The following is a 21,902-nucleotide window of genomic DNA, read 5'->3' as shown; positions in this document are numbered from 1 at the left end:
GAGTACTCCGAAATTAGTGCACTTGTTTAATCAAGTCAATGTCAAAAGGATAGTTTGGGAATGATATAAAAAATAAAACATCCATTTTTGGAATGAGACATGTTTTTTGGGACATCCCAAAATAAAAAGATGGACAAGAATTTTGGGACAGAGGGAGTATGTATTATTTTTTATCTTGTGATGTTTAATGTCTGAATTCTGCTCCACTTGAAACAGGTGAAGAAAATGGCCCTTCATGCAATGAAAGAGGCTGTGAAGGAGTTGGAAAATTATACTGTGTAAGTCATATGGATTTTAAATTCACAAATGGGATTTTTTCTCATCATCTAATTGACTTAATTTTTTGATTCTCATATCTGTAGCAGTCAGATTCCTTTTATACCCTGTAAATTTTTGTCTCCGAAAAAGAACTTTGTCAGAAAATATATGTATATATTTATTGGGTTGAATTTCTAAGGGCTTTAAGTTTTGTACTTTTTTTCCATTAATAATATTCGTTGTATCTCATAAAATTTGTTTGAATAGGAAAGAGTCAATATATTAGTACTTATCAGCAGACTAGTTGAGTTAGGAAATTATTTTGACTGAAAGCCTAGTTCATGTACTTATCAGCAGACTAGTTCATGTACTTTTTAGTCCATTGCCAAAAATTGTTGGATTATATTAAATTTACCCAACTCTTGTGTTTTGGTGTATTCTGCTTGTTTGTGGGGGTTCCCTTTGTAGATGGAAGGTATAACCTTAATTCTTGGTCTGGGTGCATTGTTGAGGCTAAGGAAAAGCTAAACTTTAGGCTGGTTGGTGATAGGTATAGAGTTCTTGATGGCGAACTGGGTGTGATTTGCACACATGAGCTGCACCTGTTCCAACATTACTTTTGGAAGAGGGGAAAAGAGAAATAGAATTAGATTTTTTTTTTGTAATTTAGGGCTAATTATTATATTTCTTATTATTTTTGCAATGTTCTATTTTTATTGTTATTTTAGTATTTTTCATATATCAGGGTTTCCTTAAGGTTTTGCCTATATAAAGGCTTCTTTGTAAACGTACGATACAATTGAGAATATTGAATATTATTGTTGAGTTTGCGAACTCCCTTTGTGTCTCTTCTCCCTCCTTGTTCTTGTTGTTCTTAATCTCTTAGTCTTTTTAACCTACCTCCTTCAATCTATTTTCTAACCTCCTTCGTCTTGCCTCATCTCATCTTCTCATTCTCATCCCCTTCTTTCTTTCTGTTTACTATTGGTTAGTATCTAGACATTGTTACTACTTGTCCTGCGTCAGTCCTTTTTCTTTTCCGCTTACCACTACTACTCCTATCTTTCAATGCCTTCCCCCCACGACTGCCCAGTACCTGTAAGTAGTGCCTACCCTCTCAAACCTGACACGAGAGGAGAATAGTACAGCCTCGAGGCAAACTGCTCCTTTTTAAGCTTAGGGAAGAACACCTAGCCCATCTTTCTTTCCAACCCATTAATAATTTTTTTTTTTCACTGGTTGGTAAGTAATGGGGCCTTCGTTGGTTAGAAGCCCTAATATCTTTTTTAAGACATTATTATTATTATTTTTTTCACTTGTATCTTTCAATGCCTTACCCCCCATGACTGCCCAGTACGTATAAGAAGTGCCTACCCTCTCAAACCTGACACGAGAGGAGAATAGTACAGCCTCGAGGCATACTGCTCCTTTTTAAGCTTAGGGAAGAACACCTTGCCCATCTTTCTTTCCAACCCATTAATAAATATTTTTTTTTTCACAGGCTGGTATGTAATGTGGCCTTCGTTGGTTAGAAGCCCGAATATCTTTCTTAAAACATTATTATTATTATTATTATTATTTCACTTGTATCATGACTGAAGCACAACCTCCTGTTGGTTATATTTTGAGATATGAATTGCTTGGTTGCTGTCCTTATCTTGGAGGACGACTTTCTTCAAACAGCTGAGCATCCTAAGATGACTAGACTGAGTTTGCATTAAGAGGGGCAGCTGATGATTTGATCTGATTGTGTGATTATTTATAGGTTTTAAGTCATTTATTTAAGTTGTAAATCTGTCTTTATTTCCTGTTTATTGTTTACCTTATGCTTTAGTTTGGATATTTTTGTCATTTTGCTTCTACTTTGTAAGTTATGTGCCTTCTAGTTTGGGCTGTTTTGTCAAATTTTAGCGTCTGTTATTCTGTGGAGGGAATGGTAGCTCTTATATTATAGGGAAAACTGCACATAGGTAGAGTTAAGAGTCTTAAATAACAAAATGATATATTATAAAAGTTGTTCTGCTTTTTTTTTTTTTTTTTTTTTTTTTTCCTAATTGGTGTGTATTGAAAATAAAAAGAAAAAACTTACAGGAGCACAGAGGGCATACCCTCAGAAATTAAAATAAAAGGAATGAGTTTCTCATAAGGAGAAAGCCCATTTCCAATACAGCCATAAAAGATAAGAATCAAAGCTACTACTGAAGTTCAGATACTGATACATTGTGGACATCCAAAACCTCAAATAGCATTTTCCAAGCAACGTCAGCAGGAGGTTGACAAAGAGATCCATGAAGTCTAGAATTCCTTTCTTGCCAAATTCCCCACAGACAAGCAACAAACCAGCTTCTCAGCAACTTGGAGTCTTTGTGTCTCTGCCAGAACCATTGGTACCAATCCCACCACTGATTATCTCCACCCAGCACAGGCATCTCCAGCCTGAATACCACTGCACCCCATCTCTACATAGCTTGAGCAAATGGGCATGTAAAGAAAATGTGATCTCTAGTATCCAATTGTTTGTGACAGTTTGTACATCGAGCTGCCTGCTGGATTTTCCTTTTTTGTAAATTAACCATGGATGGGAGTTTATCCAGCATCACAAGCACAGCAGTCGCAGACCACCGAGGCATGTTTTTACCCCAACAAACACCATGCCAGTCTACAACATTAGAGACAGTCTTACAGGATTGCCAAGCTTTCTTAAGAGAGAATTGCCATCCTCCCACAAGATAGTATGTGCCCCTGTATGAATGGGAATTGAAGAAACAAATTCCCTGAATGGATCAAAAGAATCATCCAACAGTAGATCCAAATTCCATGAACCATCGTTGAGAAGGCAAAGAAGATTGGAGTTTCTAGGAAGAGTCAAACTGTCTAACCAACCTATGCCCAAACCTCTGAGCTACAGACTGACCATTACACCAGGGATTCAGAAATAAGTTAAATGTTTGCCCATCACCAATAGAGAAACATGTACTCTGCAACAGAAGGTCTCTAACTTTCAATATTTTCTTCCAAATGACTGAACAAGTAGAACTAGGGATGGCATACCAGTAGGAAGTAGCAGCAACATACTTATCTCTGAACCAATAAGTCTAGAGCCTGTCCTTATTAAGAAGAAAGTCCCAAACCAGAGAACATTTTGCTGCAGTTTGAACATCAGTGAATTTCCTAATGCCCAAGCCACCTTCTTTGGTTCTGGGTATGGGATCCCAACTCATCAAGTGTGGCTTCTTTGTGTTGTCCTTACTGCCCCACAAAAAATCCCTTCACAACTTTTGAACATGGTTGATTACAACAATTGGAATGTTGAAGACATTGCTCCAGTAAAGAAGGATAGGAGAAATCACAGTCCTCAATAGCTCCACTTTCCCTGCAAGAGAAATAAAGTTATTGGTCCAATTGGAAATTTTTTGAGTGACTTTATCAATGAGTCCATTGCAATTTGTCTTCTTAAGCCCATTAGTACATAGGGGCAGTGTTGACTTTAAGTTATAATCAAATCAAGAGTAAGTGATAAAGAAGAAGAAAAAGAGAAGCAAGCTGATGAGAGAAAAAGAGAGAGGTGGGGAAAGAGTGAAAGAATACTTTCATCCTTCCACCACATTCTATTTATAATAATAAGTTTCAAAAATTACACATAAGCCCCCAACATTATACAAGTAATAACAAATAAGCCACTGACAACACTCCCCCTCAAGTTGGTGCAAAGATATCTATCATGCCCAGCTTGACTAACATATTTTGCAAGCAAGTCTTGCTTACACCCTTAGTCAAAACATCAACAACTTGATCATGTGTGTTGACGTATCAAGTACAAATCAGCCTAAGACGAAGCTTTTCCTTAATGAAGTGTTGATCGACTTCAATGTGCGTTGTGCTGTCATGTTGAACTCACAAACTCCATATGCCATGGATTTGAACTCAACCTCTGCACTAGATCTATCTTTCTATTACAGACTGTTTTTTACTTCGTCATGAAACAAGATTACCACCAACAAATGTGCAATATCCTGAAGTGCATTGTTGATTTGTCATAAACCCTACCTAATCAGTATCAGTATAGGCTTCAACACGCAAGTGGCCATGACTGCCAAACAATATCCCCTTACCAGGTGAATCCTTGAGGTAGCAAAGAAAATGATGAGCTGTCTCAAGGTGAGGTGTACGTGGAGCATACATAAATTGACTAATCACAATAATAGCGTAGGCAATATTCGGGCGCATGAGAGATAAGTAAATTAGTCTCCCAACCAATCGCTGAAATCTTCCCACATCATCTAATGGGTCTCCATCTATATCATTAAGCCTATGGTTCTGCTAAATGGGAATATCAATAGGTCTAGCTCCAAGCTTGCCTGCTTCACCTAACAAATCTAACACATACTTTCGTTGAGAAATGAACACCCCTTTCTTTGATCTGCATACCTCGATACCAAGAAAGTATCTCAATGATCCGAGGTCTTTAACCTTGAACTCTGACCCTAAGAATGACTTCATTCGACGAATCTCTTCTGGATCATTTCCGGTGATAACAATATCATCAACATATACAACAAGGGCAGTGGTGTTGCCCTGGTGCTTCTTGATGAAGAGAGTATGGTCTGCCTGACTCTGTGTGTACCTTACACTTTTTATAGCAGTGCTGAACCTCTCAAACCAAGCTCGTGGCGATTGCTTTAACCTATACAAGACTTTATTTAGCTTGCACACTAAATTTTGACCATTGGCAAGCTTAAACTGGTGGCATAGTCATGTACACCTCTTCCTCCAAGTCACCATGAAGGAAAACATTCTTTACATCCAGCTGATGTAAGGGCCAATTCAAATTAGATGCCAAAGATAGAAGAACACGTATAGAGTTCATCTTGGCAACTGGAGCAAATGTTTCCAGATAATCAATTCCATAGGTCTTATTGAAGCCCTTTGCAACTAACTGAGCTTTATATCTCTCAATTGTTCCGTCTGTATGATACTTTATTGTGTAGACCCATTTGCAGCCTACTGGTTTCTTACCCCTAAGTAATGGAACAATATCCCAAGTACCATTCTTCTTAAGGGCCTTCATTTCTTCAAGCATAGCTTTTTTCCATGTAGTTTGACTGAGTGCATTTGAAAGATTAGAAGGAACAGATATAGAGGAGATACACGAAGTGAAAGCACGATATGTTGGAGATAAGGCATCATAAGATACAAACTGAGATATGGGATGTTTTGTACAACTACGAACACCATTACGATAGGCAACAGGGACATCAAGATCAATATGAATGCTATTGGGAAAAGAATTAGGAGTATCAATGTCAACTAAGGAATTACCTGGATCGAGGGAGACTTCTTGGTCCTAGGGTGATTCAATAACTTGTTCTACCATCCTAGTGTAGACAATTGGCTACTTTCCCTGCTGCAAATCATTAGTGTTAGGAGGACTAGAAATAGGCACCTCATTAAGAAGCTCCCCCTGAATGGGAACAAGCAAAGGAACGGGGCATTCCCTCTTATTGGACAACGGATTCTCTACCTGTATGGTAGTCTCCCCATGTAAAGAATCCTGACCAGTGGAAAAAAAAGGAACAAACTCAAACAATGTTACATCTATGGAGACAAAGCGACGATGAGTGGTAGGGTTATAGCACCGATACCCTTTCTGAGTGGCGGAGAATCCAAGATAGACACATCAGATTGCCTTAGGGTCCATTTTGTCCTTAGGATGATGAATGTGAACATAACAAACACAACCAAACACTTTCGGAGGGACAGTAAACAAGGCAGTGTCATGGTGTAAGATAGAGAAGAGGGATTGATAGCCAAGAACCTTAGAAGGCATGCGATTGATAAAGTATGTAGCTGTTAAGGTTGCATCAGCCCAATAACTTTTAGGCACTCCCATCCCAATTAGAAGAGAACGGATCACCTCCGTAATATAACAGTGTTTTCTTTCAGCTACATCGTTCTGTTGTGGTGTATCGACATAAGAGGTTTGATGGACAATCTTGTTATCAGCAAAAGGAGGCAAGGTGATGTAGAACAACTCGCTCACGATTATCTGAGCATACATGATCATCGCAAATCAGGGAGGCTGAAAAGGTAAGGAGAATAGAAGAAAAAAATTAATAAATAAGGAAAAGTCAAAAGGAGATTTGATGTAGTTGCCAACAATAGAAGATAGGGCTAAATGCTCTAACACCCCCTAGGTTTCTATTTATTACTCTCATATTAAACCTCAGCCATTTTTGCTATGACACCCCCCTCAGGTTTGGTTTAACTTGCTCTAACACCCCCTCCTCTTAGTTGACCATCAATCAAGTTGAAAGTCAACTAAATTGATAATATTAAACGCCTAAATTACTCTCTATTATTTCAAGTACCAATTTTACCCTTAATTAATTAGACATTTATGCCCCTCACTTGTTATTACTTAAATATTTGAATTTTTCCTTAATTAATTGGACCTTCATACAAGAAATGTGATATTACTAAAATATTTGAATTTCCCTCCATAAAAATTACAGATCTTGGCACCTGCCCTCTCGCTAGGTTTTTATCTCTCTCTCTCTCATTTCCCTGGGTTTAACTGTTTAAAGGCAATTATTTTGTTTTAACTTGTGCTAGCTATCATTTGTTTGGTCACCGTTGAGAACCACGAAGTAATGAAATTACTGTTTTTGAAAGCTTTTTGCATGTATTTGTAAATTCAATAAAACATATTCTGACAACATTACCGAATGAAGCCACTCACATCACAATGTAATAGTTATTACATATCTATTTGAATATAATTTCATAAACTCACATAACATAAAGCCCCTTTAACAACTGTAACTTAAGATTCCAACATAATCCATTGTTTCTCATTACAATCATTTAAATCCATAAAAATAATAGAAACTGCCTGCCACCATAAACATACATGCAGTGCTCATTAGATGTTCAATTGCAAATGCCAAAAAAACGAGTTCAACATATCCAACAGAAATCCAAATGGGGTTGAAATAAAAAATAACATGTTCAACATTTCCAACTATCCAACAAAAATCCAAATTGGGTTGAAATTAAAAATCGCATGTTCAACATTTCCAACCATCCAACCAAAATCCAAGCGAGGTTGAACTCAAGAGCCTGCCAACATGAAAAAAAAAAAAAAAAACTAATAAACAACCAGCTTTAGGAATGGAACAAATAATAATGCGTAGGAATTGACCATGTTGAATAACTTATTGTGAAAGTTACCTTTTTATGTCCTACTAGCTTGAGTAGGAAATGAACAACCAAGATCACTTGTTACTTGCTGAATACAAAGAAGAAAAGGAAATCCAATAAAATTCTGCACATAAAATGCAAAACAAAAAAAAAGTTTCAAAGTCCAACTTACTGAGATTACCCTTCAATTTCCCCTTTGCTGATGGTGTTGGTAGGACCGATACCTCAAAATGATGTAAAAATGTGTGTGTGAAGTGGCCACCACATTTAGAATTTATAAAAACCACTTAACACTATACTATGTAGTATGAGTGAAAAGGGATCGTCCCAAGGGATTTGCAAGGTATTACGGAATCGAATTCGGGTTAGTAGGTCGAATGATCAAAGAAAGGTTTGGTTGGTTGAATTAAGCCAAGGATTCAATTAAAAACATGCAATGTAAAAGCAATCTAGAGATTAAGGTGTAAAGAATGAGAGAGAAGTCTTAGGGCATAGAGTTCTCCGCTAAGCTTCACCTCACTAAACATTTAGCATTTGTCAATTTAGGGGGATTCCATGTTGTAAAACAAGTGTGTGTGCCATCAATTTAAATACTAAGCATGGATGATAAAATAAGCATAAATTGTCTATTCAAGGTAGTGAGTAGTACAACCTATCAAATTAAGCCATTAACCATTCAATAAATCCACAACTGATGCACACAAAAATCTAGAGAAATATACTACTTGTACTCATAAGCATTGATCATCAAACAACAAGCATGGATTGTCTACTTATCTAGGAATTTAAAGCAACTACACTACAATTTTAGATCCTTGTTCTTATGTTTGTCTAATTTTGTTAATCGAGAATTCCCATGGAAAACCATTTGGCGGTCTATGGCTCCAACTAGAGTGGCTTTCTTTGTTTGGACTGCTATGAGGGGAAAGATTTTGACAGTTTATAACTTGAGAAAAAGGGGTAATTATATTGTTAATCGGTGTTGTCTATGCAAGGATACTGATGAGTCCGTTGATCACCTCCTTTTGCATTGCCCTCTAGCGACCGATTGTTGGAATCTTATTGTTGGGTTGTTTGGCATGTGTTGGGTTATGCCACAATCTATTAAGGAATTAATTCATGTTTGAGAGGATGTCGGGTGAGAAGAGATGTTCGCGATTTTTGGAGAATTGTACCTCATTGTGTATGGTGGTGCATCTGGAAGGAGAGAAATAGCAAAATGTTCGAAGGGAAAGAGTCGCCTACGGCAATGGTCAAACTTTACATTCTTCGCTCTCTTTTCAATTATGTGAAGAGAAGTTTTTGTTCTTCTTCGGATGATTTAATTACTTTCTTGGATTCGTTGGGGCCTTAGTCCTAGTCCCACTCTCGTAATTGGGACGCGTTCACCTTTTGAACGCCTTTTCTTATATTATTTTTACTTATAAAAAAAAAAAGCAACTACACTACAATTATACTAATGACAAGGAAATTAAACTAATTAAGCTAATGAGGTAGCACAATCCATCAAATAGTAAGCATAATCCATCAAATAAACCATAAGAGTAGCCAATTAAGCGCGATGCCTTGACCATCACTAGATCTACAATTCCAGCACACATAGACATGCATTAAACACATAAAATCTAGTGTAAGCACATGACCGTTCATTCCATCACACAGACATATGAATAGAATGAAAAATCAATTAGAAGAATTAATCCATACAAATCATGTAAAAATTCAAAATTTATATATAATTATAGGTCAAAACATCAATTACAATTAAAGTCTCCAAAAATTACAAAGTACTAAAGTTTAGGAGGCAATCAATGGGGCTATCTCTAGCCCCAAGAGAAGGATCTAGCCACTCATGGTTGTTGTCATCCAACCCTTAAGGGCTTTCTTCAATGTAGGCACTATCTTCTTCTTTTTGCTTTGGTCTCCAAAAACCCTAATCTAGAGAGAGAAAATTATATAAGAACTATATATTTTTAGCTAAAGTTGGGAACAAAAGTTGGAACCCTAACAAAATGGTCCAATTTCATTTAAATACAAGTCTCTTTGAGTAAGCAACAAGTCAGAAAATAGGCATTTCATTGGTCTAATCCCGCAACTACAGAAGTTGGTGGAGTTCGGGCGTGCTTAGGAATAAAATAGCTCACTGCCAACAGGATCTTCGATCGATCGAAGATGGCTTCGATGGATCGAAACTTACTTCGATCGATCGAAGTTGATGTGGCATGAAAATATCTTCTTGGCTTTATTTGGATTGCTGAGCTGGCACCGCCTTTACTTTGATCGATCGAAGATCTTGTTGATCGATCGGGAACTCCATCAATCGATCAAAGACTGTCCAATGCAGTTTTTCTGACTTTTTTCGGATTTTCTTTTTGACTCTAAAAAGGAGCTAATAGGCTCTTTTTAGCCTGTTTGAACCTTATTAACCTGAAATAGACAAACACAAATTAGAACTAAAACGGAAAAGTAAGATAGATGAATGGACTAAAATACCCTAGTTTAGGTGCTAAAATGTGTAACATTTGAGCACTTATTAACTGACTTGTTCCTTTTTTTTTTTTTTTTGATAAATAAATAATTCATTAAAAAAAGCGTTCGAAAGGGGAACGCATCCCTAACAAATCACAAAAAACCTGGGAACCTAAGGCTCCAAGGAAGCCAAAAACTCAATAGTCTCCTCAGCAGAAGAACAGAGTTTACTCGAACCCCAAAAACAAAAAGAGCTAATAGCATAAGATTTCAGAATAGTGATGGAAGATTCCTCTCCTTCAAAGGATCTTCTATTTCAAACACCACCAAAGACATAAAGGCGCCATCCCTCGAGCCTGTGCTCCCACCCAACCCCCTCTCCAGGTGTCCATCAGGCTTCTCGTAGATCTAGGCATGACCCAACAAACTCCAAACAAACCTAGCCAAAAGTTCCAAGAATCAACCACTACTGGACAATGCAAGAGAAGATGATCAACCGACTCACCATTGCACTTACACATGCAACACCAATTCACCGTGATAAGCTTTATCCTTCTCAAATTATCCAATGTCAAAATTTTACCCCACACAACCGTCCAAGCGAAAAAGGCCACTTTCAATGGCGCCTTAGTGCGCCACACAACCTTCCATGGGAAAACCACCCCATCCAAATCCACAGGCATCCGAAAAAAGATCTCACACTAAACATTCCCCTAACAGATGAAATCTAAACAAGAGAATCCCTACCTCCTCCCCAGATCACCTGGCTATACAACAACTCTAAAAAACCAAACACATCATCCATCTCCCAATCCTGAAAAGATCGCTGAAACAGCACATCCCAAACTGGTCTCCCGCTATCAAGATGATAGCAGTTAGCCACCAAGGCATGCCTATCCACCGCAATTCTAAAACAGTCTAGGGAACGAACATGCTAATGTGCGTTCTCCACACCACACATCCTCCCAAAACCGAATCTCCCTACCATCATGAACTCTGAATCTGATGTGCTTAGAAAACTCATTCCATCCCTTCCAAATGTATTTCCAAACACCTACCCCTCCAGGAATAGACACCACAGTCGAACATCACCCCCAACTCTCTTCCCCAAAACGACGCAATATCATCCTCCACAATTATCCCGCTCCATACCAAACTTCCACAACCACTTACCTAACAAGGCCCTGTTAAAAGGCAACAATCGCCTAATCCCAATTCCTCCAAACTTAACAGGCTTACACACCTGCTCCAAACGAACCAGATGAAACTTAAATTCATCCCCGACCCTCATAAAAAGTTCCTTTGAAGTCTTTCAATACAAGCAGCAACCGAGGACAGAATCTGGAAGAGGGATAAATAGTACATGGGAATGTTCAACAAAATGCTTTTCAACAAGGTAACCCTCCCCCCTTTTGATAAATATTGCTTCTTCCACTCCGCAAGTCTCCTCTCCACCCTCTCCACCATCGGATCCCAAGCAACTACAATCCTCGAAGAAACCCCCAAAGGCAAACCCAGGTAAGAGATCGGAAAAGAACTAACTTGACACCCAAGAACAGAAGCTAATTCCTCATCTTCGGAACCTCACCCACTGGAATCAAAGCGCTCTTCCCCACATTCACTTTCAACCCCGAGATTGCCTGAAAACAAATCAACACCGACCTCAACACAGCGCACTTGCTTTCTTGCCTTGCTTGTGAGTCTGGTAGTGTGGAATCTTGTTTGTCCTTTGACCCCTGTCCACATTCATTCACCTGTCAGCCTTTTCATTCCCTTGTGGATCATTCTTCTAACCAAATAGTCAGCTAGCTATTCCTTCGACCGCTCAGAGTTAAGCTTGGTTCCCGGAGTCAGTCAGCGTTGAGCTTCGTTCTAACAGTCATCCTTAGCCTTCCTTAGAGCAGACTCATCACTTCGGCAAGTGGAATAGACTCCTGAGGCTTCTTTGCAGACCTAGCTCTAAGGGTGACTATTGCTTCTCTTTGTCCGATTGCAAAAGTTTTGTTAGCTATAGCTGCAAAATGAGTCAAATTCTCTTACATAATGCAATTCCTAATATCTTCTTTTGTTTACCCGGTCCGGTTCACCAGGTGGTTCCACAATAGTTCTACATCGGTATTGAAAAAGAGAGTTTGATCCTGGCTCAGAAGGAACTCTGTTGGATTCATAGCTTTCTCTTTACTAAACATGGCACAACAATTTCCAGAGTTTGAGGCTAACATGGCCAAAATGGATGAGCAATTTTAGGATAAGTTGGATGCCACCCAACTATTATGAATTAAAGGGAGATACCCGTGCTTCACAAGGATAGGACAGTACTTGCAATTGTATTCTATCCTGATTTTGGATCATTCAATTCTGCATCTTGTAATTTAGCGTCCTTCCAGTATTTCTCTAGATAGATTGAATGAGAATCATTGAACAAAATGAAAGCTAAAAACACTTAGCTAGCCTACCTTATTGGAGGTGTGAGTTTCCAATCTCCGTTCCAAATAGAATCTTCAGTTTTGTTGTTCCGATAGGGCGTAGCAAGCGCTTCAGACATCTCTCTAATAAATGGATTTCTTTCATTCCACTTACACCCTTTCACAAGAGACAATCTATAGAATAAGCCTTCACCCAAGTAAAAGAACTTGAATCAGCTTCGATCCCTTTTTCTCCATCTGATCGGCTTGAAGCTCTTGGATGAGGCAACACGCTCTCCGTCTCATGCAAAACCAATTCCCCGTTTTCGCTTTGGAGTCTCGGACTATGCTGGCTTTAGCTTTGTCACCGATCCTAATGTGACCAAGCCTCGAAAAGGGTAACCGCAAGCAATGCTACGACCAAACAAAGTATAACAACAATCTAGGGGGTGCTTAAAGGTGAGCTTTCTTATAAGAATCTTCATTCACTTCTCTTTGTGTTTGAACGTCTACAAGAAGCAAGCTTTGCGAAAGATTTTCCGCCAGCCAAGGTAGGACTAGGCTAAGTTAAAACATCATTCCCGGAAGATTGAGTCAATAGAGACAGAATAGGATCTGGGCCTAGACACAGGGGTCTAGCGTGAGTGAAAGCCCGCTACAACTCTTGTTTTGATTTTGGGATAAGAAGCCTGAGCTAAAAGATCAAAAGCTCATATAGAAAAGTGGTTCACTCTCTTTTTGGTAAGAATCCTCTTCGAAACTCTGAAGTTGAAAGCTTTGTCTTAGATGGATGGGAAAGCTTAGATTTCGATTCTCGCTAAGAGGCGGCTCATCCAATTGAAAAAGTGGAGTCTCATCCATATGGTAACTGAGTTCACTCTGTTGATTGGTGCGGATTCATTATCTTGTGTGTCAGGTATGGGGAATAGGTAAGCGTAGCGTTCGTACACCATTGATTAGTAAGCATGGTGTGCTCGCTTCCTATTGGTAGAAGGCTTCTTTTTCATCCTGTGTTTTAAGCCGAGGTGCGAAGTCCTTCGAACCCGAGCCTATTCGCTTCCCTCAGGCTCACCGAGCTACGTGAGAGGTAGACTCCGTCTATTACCAATACTTCCCTCTTAGTTCATTCACTACTTCAAAGATCAGACGGGGGAATCTAGTTCCCTTTAGATTGACAATTGGAGCTAATCCAATCAAGAGAATATGAGTCCTGTCTTGCCAAAAAATAGCCGTGTGAGGCCGAGCTCCCACTTTCTTTGAATGAAGAACTTACTGTTTTACTTTGCTTTTTTCACAACTTGAGGTTGGAATCCTTATTGAGTAGAGGTGCTGCATCGCTCATCGATCGAAAACAATATATTTTTCACTTTGGGAAAGGTACAACTAACTTTTTAATTAAAACAATATTGGTTGATCGTTCTGTTGAATCAATTACATAAGAAGAAATACTTGAGAAAGTCTATTTACTAAATCCCAGCTATGCCTAAAGGATCCACTCCTAAACTCAGATTAGTAGAAGCTTCACTATTACTATCTAAGGAAATATTACTCTCTCGAGCTCCAGCTTTGCTTGCGTTCTTCATTGTCGCTCGCCGGATGTATCACTCATCTCACTCCTAAGGGAAGGAGTCTTCTGTTTTTTATAATCTTTACTCAAATGAATCACATATGTTGGTTGAGAATTGCTCGGGAATTCATTGATATAATGACTTTGCCAGGTTCTAGGGGGCTATTCTTTCTTTTTTTTTTTTTTTTTTTTTTTTTTTTGTCGATTGAGTCGCTCTCTCTCATTCCACTTGTCTAGCCCTCTTCACGAACTTGTTCTATCGATGCCACAAGGATAGCCAACTCTATTATCAAAGAACTAGGGAAACGGGTGACGATTTGGCACCAGATATTCAGAGGCGTGGAAAGAGCAGCTGCGAAAAGCGGAAAAACCATAAGAAAAACAACGATTGTTGGTGGAGGTTTCCATAGAAAGACCCCTTGGTTTTGGCAAACGGATCACAATTATAGGTACCTGGGGGTATACCGATGGAATGAACGAAATACGAACAGTTAAACATAATGTGGTCATAGATCTTAGGTCGTAACTTGATCATGAGCGAATTTGTTGATGTTGCATCTATGAAGTATGGAAAGTGCCAAACACTGGGAACTACTCGGGGAAGAGTTGGAACAGGAACAAGGAGAAGCGAGAACCACTTAAATGGAGGAATCGATTGTATTTCGTCCTTTGTTCCCCATAGCAACCGGGGATCAAGAAGCACCATATTTAATGACTTATTAAGGGAAAGACGAAGTAAGAGCATGCTACTGGAGACGTTGCAACATATGTCGGGGAGGCCTTCGTTGATTGTGTACAAACAAAATACGAGTCCGAAGGCAGGGTAAGAAAGGGTTTAGCTAATGGAGATATTAACTCTTCCGGGAATCAGTAACGCGTAAACCATGTCAAACCAAGACCGATCAATATCTGCACGGAACGGATTCGAACTTCTCCGAGAATAGTTTCCGGTGTGAAATGAAATTCATAGGATATATATACGAGTCATTCAAAAGAGAAATATTGGATAGGATTAGATTCATTTTTGAGTCATGAACAAAACAAATAGGATTGATTATGTATCACAATTTCATCACTACATCGAAGGCTTTTTTGTAAATATATTGATAAGATAGCTTGGGATCCAAACTGTATAAATGATTGTGATCCTCATTGTGTTCATAATTCATTCGTGTTAGGATCTATCTACCGAAGAAATTGGGCGGGTATAGGGCATATAACAAAGAATCTAACGCTCTAGTCTAATTGGAGACTTTCAACATGGAGTGGAGACTCCCTAACGTACACAAAGAGTAACCGATCTATGAATATCATCCTAATTCAGGTCTTGTTCCGCACTTCAATGGAGAACTTAAACCCTTTCCTTGACCAGTTTGTAGTGGAAAACCTCGATATAATCATTTATAGTCACTCACTGGAGGTTCGGAACACTGAGTACAGTGTTCCAAGCGTAACGGGAAAATAATCTGTATGTGGAACGGTACTCAGACGAAAGTGCTCTTTCTTGGCCATTGGATCAGCAAGGGTGTGATTCAGATGGATCAAGAGAAGATCAAGTCTGTTGTGGACTGGGAAGTGCTGAAGAAGGAGAGAGTAGGTAACAGTGGTGAAGCCGAGTGCTCGAAGCCATTTTAGATACGGCAAGACAGCTCAGGAGGAGTAGAAAGTTGCCACAACCTAGTAAGGGTTTGCTTTATATATAGGAAGCCAAAAAACGTGAGCCTTTTTACTGAAATGGAAATCCAGGACGGCTTCAAGGCGAATGTCGAGATGCCATCAGTTTGGAGCGCGAGCCTCGAGGTCGACAGAGCTTGTTGCAGAGGAGATATCAGAAAAGGCTCAGCGGAAGAGATTCGGTAACTGTTATGAATATAGAGGAGTAGGGCATTTTGTTCATTACTGTCCCAATGTTCAGACTGGCTAATGCTGTTGGGGGAGTGCAGAATAGACCAGCTGAAGATGGAAGAGCGAAGGTTGTGGAGCCTAGAGCCCATGAAGCTCTAAAGGAAAGTTCAAGTCGGAAACATAGCAGGGGTTCTGAAGCTTAGGAGAGGAGACAGTTTCGCTGTCGTTAGATTGTGTGGCAATGTGAGCCAACCCCAGCAACACGAAGACGAGATACAGTTTTTGCAAAGATAAATTGAGTTGTTGACTCAACTATTGAGTCAACGTGTTGTCAACTTGTTGGTTGATGACAATGTTTCGATGGATGATGATGTGTCAAACACCGAGACTATTAGGAAAAAAGCCTTCTATTTTTCGCATCACCATAGATCACTTAATTAGTGGAGTAACCATAAATGGCCGACAAAATCAAATTCCAGTTTCTTGATTTTCAAGAGGAGATGGCCAGTTCGTCTTCACAACAATATTGACATGTAATAAAGAACAACGGAAGTGAAAGGAGAATTGAAAGGCAAACTTTTATTTGCTGTAAAAAAAACTCTTCCACTAGTTATTAAACCCTGGCAATTACAAGGCTTTATCTAGGAGTTTCTTTCTCCCCAATCGTAGACTTATATTAGCTAAATACCAAAAAAGGAAAAGAAAAAAAGACATTTAATGAAAATAAAAAAATTACACAAAATAAGGAAAATTTTAAAATATGAAAAGTTTTTAAAAAAACTCACATTCCATTGCAAAAAATTAGGTATTTTGACTACATTAGTAAGCTCCTAGATTAAATTTACATGAAGGGTTAGCATTGAATCTTTGCTAGGGCATCCCTTATGGCAATCATAAAAGGGTTGTTCCAAGTTGTATTCAACAATTTTTAGGTATTATCAATATATTCAGTTTGTACGACAACCTGTGTTACCTGGACTCTCCATAATTGGCGGAAGTGTCCGTGTCGACACTCTATTTTTGAATTGGACACTCTGCGAAGCTCCTCGGTTCTTTGGTTTGAAGTCCTGGTTATCTCTGGTTCGAAGTTTACAAAGGTTGAAGACGGATCTGTTGAAGACAGGAAAATTTGTGCCTTAATTTTTTATTCATATAATATATGTATATACATTTTTTAATACTCCAGTGATCACTGTTTTTTAGGCTAGGATCATCATTGTAATATTATATTATTATTAGTATATTACAACTGTGGGTATCAGTCATTAAAATATTGTATAGTACTATATTACAACAATAATTATAGTATAATATTATATTACTACTTCCAAGAAAGTGGTTTGGGGGGCCCATTCTCTTTTATCACCCATCAACAATTAAGCCTAACAAGTCGACTAACATGCCAGTGGCTTTACAACTGGAGGAGGCTTGCATGTACCATCATTATAATATTATATTATTATATGTATTACAGCTGTGGGTTACGACTGTAACCCACATCCATTTCACACAAACAAATTCATTGGGCTAGGCTATTTGGGTGTTTGAATTATTGTTCGGCCTCTATTATTTTGGACTGACTTTCGGGTCTTCCCAGCTCCTTTGTACAACATCTATGACGTGTCCAAGTACCCGTGTCTGAATTTTGGACGCTTATATTCCGTATCCCCGTGTCCTATAAATTGATAGATGGATCCGTCCTCTAGACACGTACCCGTGTCTGACACCCGCACCCGAGTCTGTGTAACATAGACGACAACACTATTTTCTATCTTGATCTAGTTCTTTGTTTCCCTTCTTACATATTTTATTTCCTTCTTCAAATGCTAATTGCCATTACTAACAAGCCAAAAATGTCAAGAGGGGACAAAATTGGTCAAGAAGAACTTCTCTATATTTGGCTTGAGATCACTTAATGATATCAGATCATCCTTATTTACAATACTAAACAGTGAAAATTTATTGTAAGAAGAGAAGAAAGTGATAGGGAGGGAAAAGCCTATTTGAGAGGTTGTTAGGTGATACCTGCCTTGCATTTAGAGAAAAATGCATGATGTTTCTAATAAAGGACTTCATAAGATCTTTTTTGGTAAAGCCAATACAATACCGTGTGTAGGATTTGTTCCATTTCAGTGTCACTATCCTTATCTTCTTCAATCTGTGAGCTAGGGTTTTCAAGTGGTTCCATGAATGAGCACTCATCTCCTTGGCTTTCATTTGGTTTCTCTTCTTTCAGGGCTTGCATCCCCAACTGAAACAAGAGCTTTCCTTCCAAATCTACCTTTGTTATTGAAGTTCTTAGTCGTCTTCTGGGGTTGATCTTTGGAACTAGTACAATTTGCCACATAGTGGCCTCACTTGCCACAACCATAATTGGTTTGTTGTGACTAAGACTTCCTTTTGAACCTGAATATATTGAACTTTTTGGCAAGGTAAGCAACTTCATCTTCTTCAAGATCATCTTCTTTAGACTTACATTCAGCATCCTTAACCACTTCTTTGGCCTTAAGAGCTGCTTTTCTTCTGTGTTGTGTAGGTGCACCAATTCTCATCTCATATGCTGTGAGTGAAGCTTGAAGATCATCAATTTTCATTTGAAAGAGGTCTTTGTCTTCAAGAATGGTGACCTTAGCATTGAACCTTGAAGTTAAGGTCCTTAAGATCTTCTTGCACACTTGAGAGTTTTTTACCTCTTCACCAAGAGCCTTCATGTTGTTCACAATTTCATTGATCCTGAATAAGTACTCTGAAACAACTTCCCTTTCTTCCATTTTGCAGCCTTCATATTGAACCTTGAGAAGTTGTATCTTGTTCTCCTTGATAACATTGTTCCCTTCATGAGCAGCCATAGAGAATCACATATTTCTTTAGCTATCTTGTAATTCTTGATCCTTGTGAACTCTTGTTGCTTGAGAGCACAGAAGGGATTATGCATTGTTCTCCCATCATTTGCTAGAGCAGCTTTATCATCTGCTGAGGGGTTGTTTGGATTGAGAACAACTAAACCATAGATGGTTGCATGCCATACATCACAGGATTGAGACATGAGAAAGGCGTCCATCCTTGTTTTGCATGAATCATAATTGGACTCATCTAAACCAGGTGCTTTGTTTGTAACTTGACCTTATTCCATTACACAAGATCTTCTACAGGTTGGTTTAAACCTCAAAAAGGCAGACCAAAGCTCTGATACCAATTGATGAACCAATTGTTTGAATTGGTTCTTGTATAAACTTTTCTTCTTTGTGTGATCAATACAATGTGTTAAAGGTGATGACAGATTCAACAAGCTTACACACACTTATAAGTACTCAGTACATTTACAAAGAAAATCCTCTCCACAGGGAAAAACCTTGGTTCTTGGCTTCAGCCAATAACATCTACACTAGTTGTATGCCAGTAATTACATACTCTCTGCACACACTCTTGTATAAGATGTAACAATAGCTTTCACAACCTCTACACACACACTAACACTACTAAGTGCACTCTGCACTCCCCCTATCCTAAGTAACCCTGGTTGGACCCTGTAAGCTTTCATAGCTCACCAAATACATATAAAAAGATGTATTACTCAAGTTATTACACAAGATAAGAATGAATAATCAGCTCAAAGTATCAATACAAAGACCATGTCTTCATTCTGTTGAAATTAAGGTTTGAGGGGTAAAATATGAATTTTGTGTCTCACAATTTAATAGATGAAATCCATAGCCTTGCATCTTCATTACAGACATGCTCAGATGATAATCAAGATGAACGCAGGATGAATACACAAGTACAACTCATATATAGGCTCAGTTTTGCAGAACCTTTAAGAACTAGGGTTTCACAAGGTCAAATCCTGTATTGACCTTATTTCTATGCAAACCTCAACTTCAACAGCCTTGATTTAACTATTGAAACTTGCTCAGATGATAATAATGCAACTCATAGCAAGATATAGTGATATTAAGTTCAGATCAACAAGCTAAACCAGTGAAAAAAGGCTAAACTTGCTCAGACCTGTGTATTAGCCTTTTTTACTGGTTTAGCTTGTTGTTCTGAACTTAATATCACTATATCTTGCTATGAGTTGCATTATTATCATCTGAACAAGTTTCCATAGTTGAATCAAGGCTGTTAAACATAGTAGGAAAAATCATTCTTCCTTAAAAAGCTGTTCCTACTCTGGTTGTATTAGTATTGGTAAGATCTTTTTACTTAACATCACTAAATAGTGAATAGCATAAAGGTTGGAGAAGAAAGAAAAGAAGCGAACAATCAGAAGAAATCCTAGATAATTCTGCACTTTTGCATTGTGAAATGTCTCCGGTTTTCCTTTCCTCTTGTAACGCTTTCTGAACCTTTCTGTCTTATCTTTTGCATCACTTCCTCAAATAAACTGTGGTCTTTATAAATTTGGTCACTAAATGATCCATGTTGGTATATCCTTCTTTGGATTTCATTTGCATGTATGTTCAAATTTAAAGATCACTCTACGCATTCTTTTTGATGTTCAAAGTTTCTGTAACAGATTTGTGAAGTTAAAGAAATTGTCTCAACTGTGTTATGTTGCTTGATGAAAAAGAACGTCTAAAATGTAAATATAATAATTATTTTTCTTTTATCAAATCCTAGGTTCTCTTTAAGATAGATTTTCTCCTTACTGCAACGTATCAAGTCTCTCCGTCTTTCTCTCACACAATATAGGCCCTTTCTCTGATGTTTTTACTCTGATGGCTTCACAGATGTAGCATCTTGAGCCTTTTGTGCAATCTTGTCAGGACTGCTATCCTTTTGGAGTTCTCGTCATCAAATCTAGTTCTTTTAAATCAGCTTTAATGCACAAAAAAATCATATAAGATAAATATTCTGTAAACACCTCTGTATGGAGAAGGAAAAAGTTACAACAAGGGCTACTGAGCTTGCTGCTACTTCATGATTGACTTGCTCATTTGAGAAATACGATGTATCAGTATTAGTGTTTTTCTGTTCCAGTAATTGGAGATATTTATTCTATTGAAATTTTACTTTTGGTATAATGAAGCAGAATATGTGGCTTTGAAATTTTTTCCACAGACCCATATATATTCCATCTTCCACCTAGTTTACTGAATTCACTGACTATTTTGTGTTCTTCATTGGTCTATATAGGTCTCAGAGTGTTGAGGAAGTTCAGTAAACTAAGTTCGAAAATATGCATCCGTGTCTGACATCAAAAGAGGATGCCTTTTGCTAGAGAAGAAGGTTCTTTTTACTGAAATTGTATAAGCCGCTGTGTTACATTACACTATGTGATTTGAAGTTTGGTGTATTTTAATTGATCTCATAGAAGCCTGTTGCCTATCCTCTGTATTCTTACTGTTTCTATTTTGTCGAGCACCTTTTGAAGATGGTATTAGGATGTAGTGTGTTTTTGTTCACACATTAATTTGCATATATTTTTTTAGGATGAATATATATATATATATATATATATATATATATTTGTGTAGAATGCAGGAATTTTGATTTTTATTCTTCTATAATGTGGAGAATGTATACAATATCATGGGGTACTCACCATGCCGAAACTACTTTCTGAGCCATGGAATGCAAAAACATCTTACTGTTTCCATTTTGTCAAGGACTTGTTGAAGAGATTATGAAGATGTAATGTGTTTATGTTCTCACGTTAATTTGCAGAAATGATTGTAGGAGGAATATTTTATTTATAGTTTTAGAGGGATAAAAAAAACATACAATGCAGGAACAATTTTAATTTTAATTTTATATAACAATTTTAATTTTAATTTTATTTTTTAAACTGTTTTTTTCTTGCCTCTATTTATAATGTTGATCCAAGAGGTGAAACATCTTAACAGACATCATCAAATGAGTTAACGAAGCCCTTCTATGAAGTAAATATTTTTAGATTTAGCTGCGGCAGTTGGATGTGTTTAGATGGGGTCATAATTGGGTCAATGACTCATTATCACTTGTCAAGAATGGATGGATGATAAAGGGTTAAGTTAACCCACGAACTCTATTTTTTATTTTTAGATAAAAACATTGACATTAAAATATAATATTACTCTGATTTACCAAAACACTGTTAGTATATTACTATAAAATGCAAACCTTATTTGAATGTTATAAACAAATATATGTACGTTCACACATTGTTGATATGACCA

At 37.9% G+C, this 21,902-nt stretch overlaps 1 protein-coding gene across 1 annotated transcript in view; it reads left to right on the top strand.

Moving 5' to 3' along the window:
* The window catches only part of LOC132303143 (lysine-specific demethylase JMJ29-like), a 47,378-nt gene extending 26,026 nt beyond the window's left edge, over positions 1-21,352 (top strand). Inside the window, exons 12-13 of the mRNA XM_059800265.1 lie at positions 217-278; positions 20,881-21,352. Of these exons, the coding sequence (XP_059656248.1) occupies positions 217-278; positions 20,881-20,908 (90 nt within the window). The 3' untranslated portion in view covers positions 20,909-21,352. The remainder of the gene's footprint in view (positions 1-216; positions 279-20,880) is intronic.
* The last annotated feature ends 550 nt before the right edge of the window (positions 21,353-21,902 follow it).

This window comes from Cornus florida, unplaced genomic scaffold, assembly GCF_030987335.1.
Source record: "Cornus florida cultivar Cherokee Brave unplaced genomic scaffold, ASM3098733v1 CherokeeBrave_3.0.0_Hap2_Chr04, whole genome shotgun sequence".
NCBI lineage: Eukaryota > Viridiplantae > Streptophyta > Magnoliopsida > Cornales > Cornaceae > Cornus > Cornus florida.
Note: the sequence above shows the minus strand (reverse complement) of the source record. Positions and strands in the feature narration are given on the sequence as shown.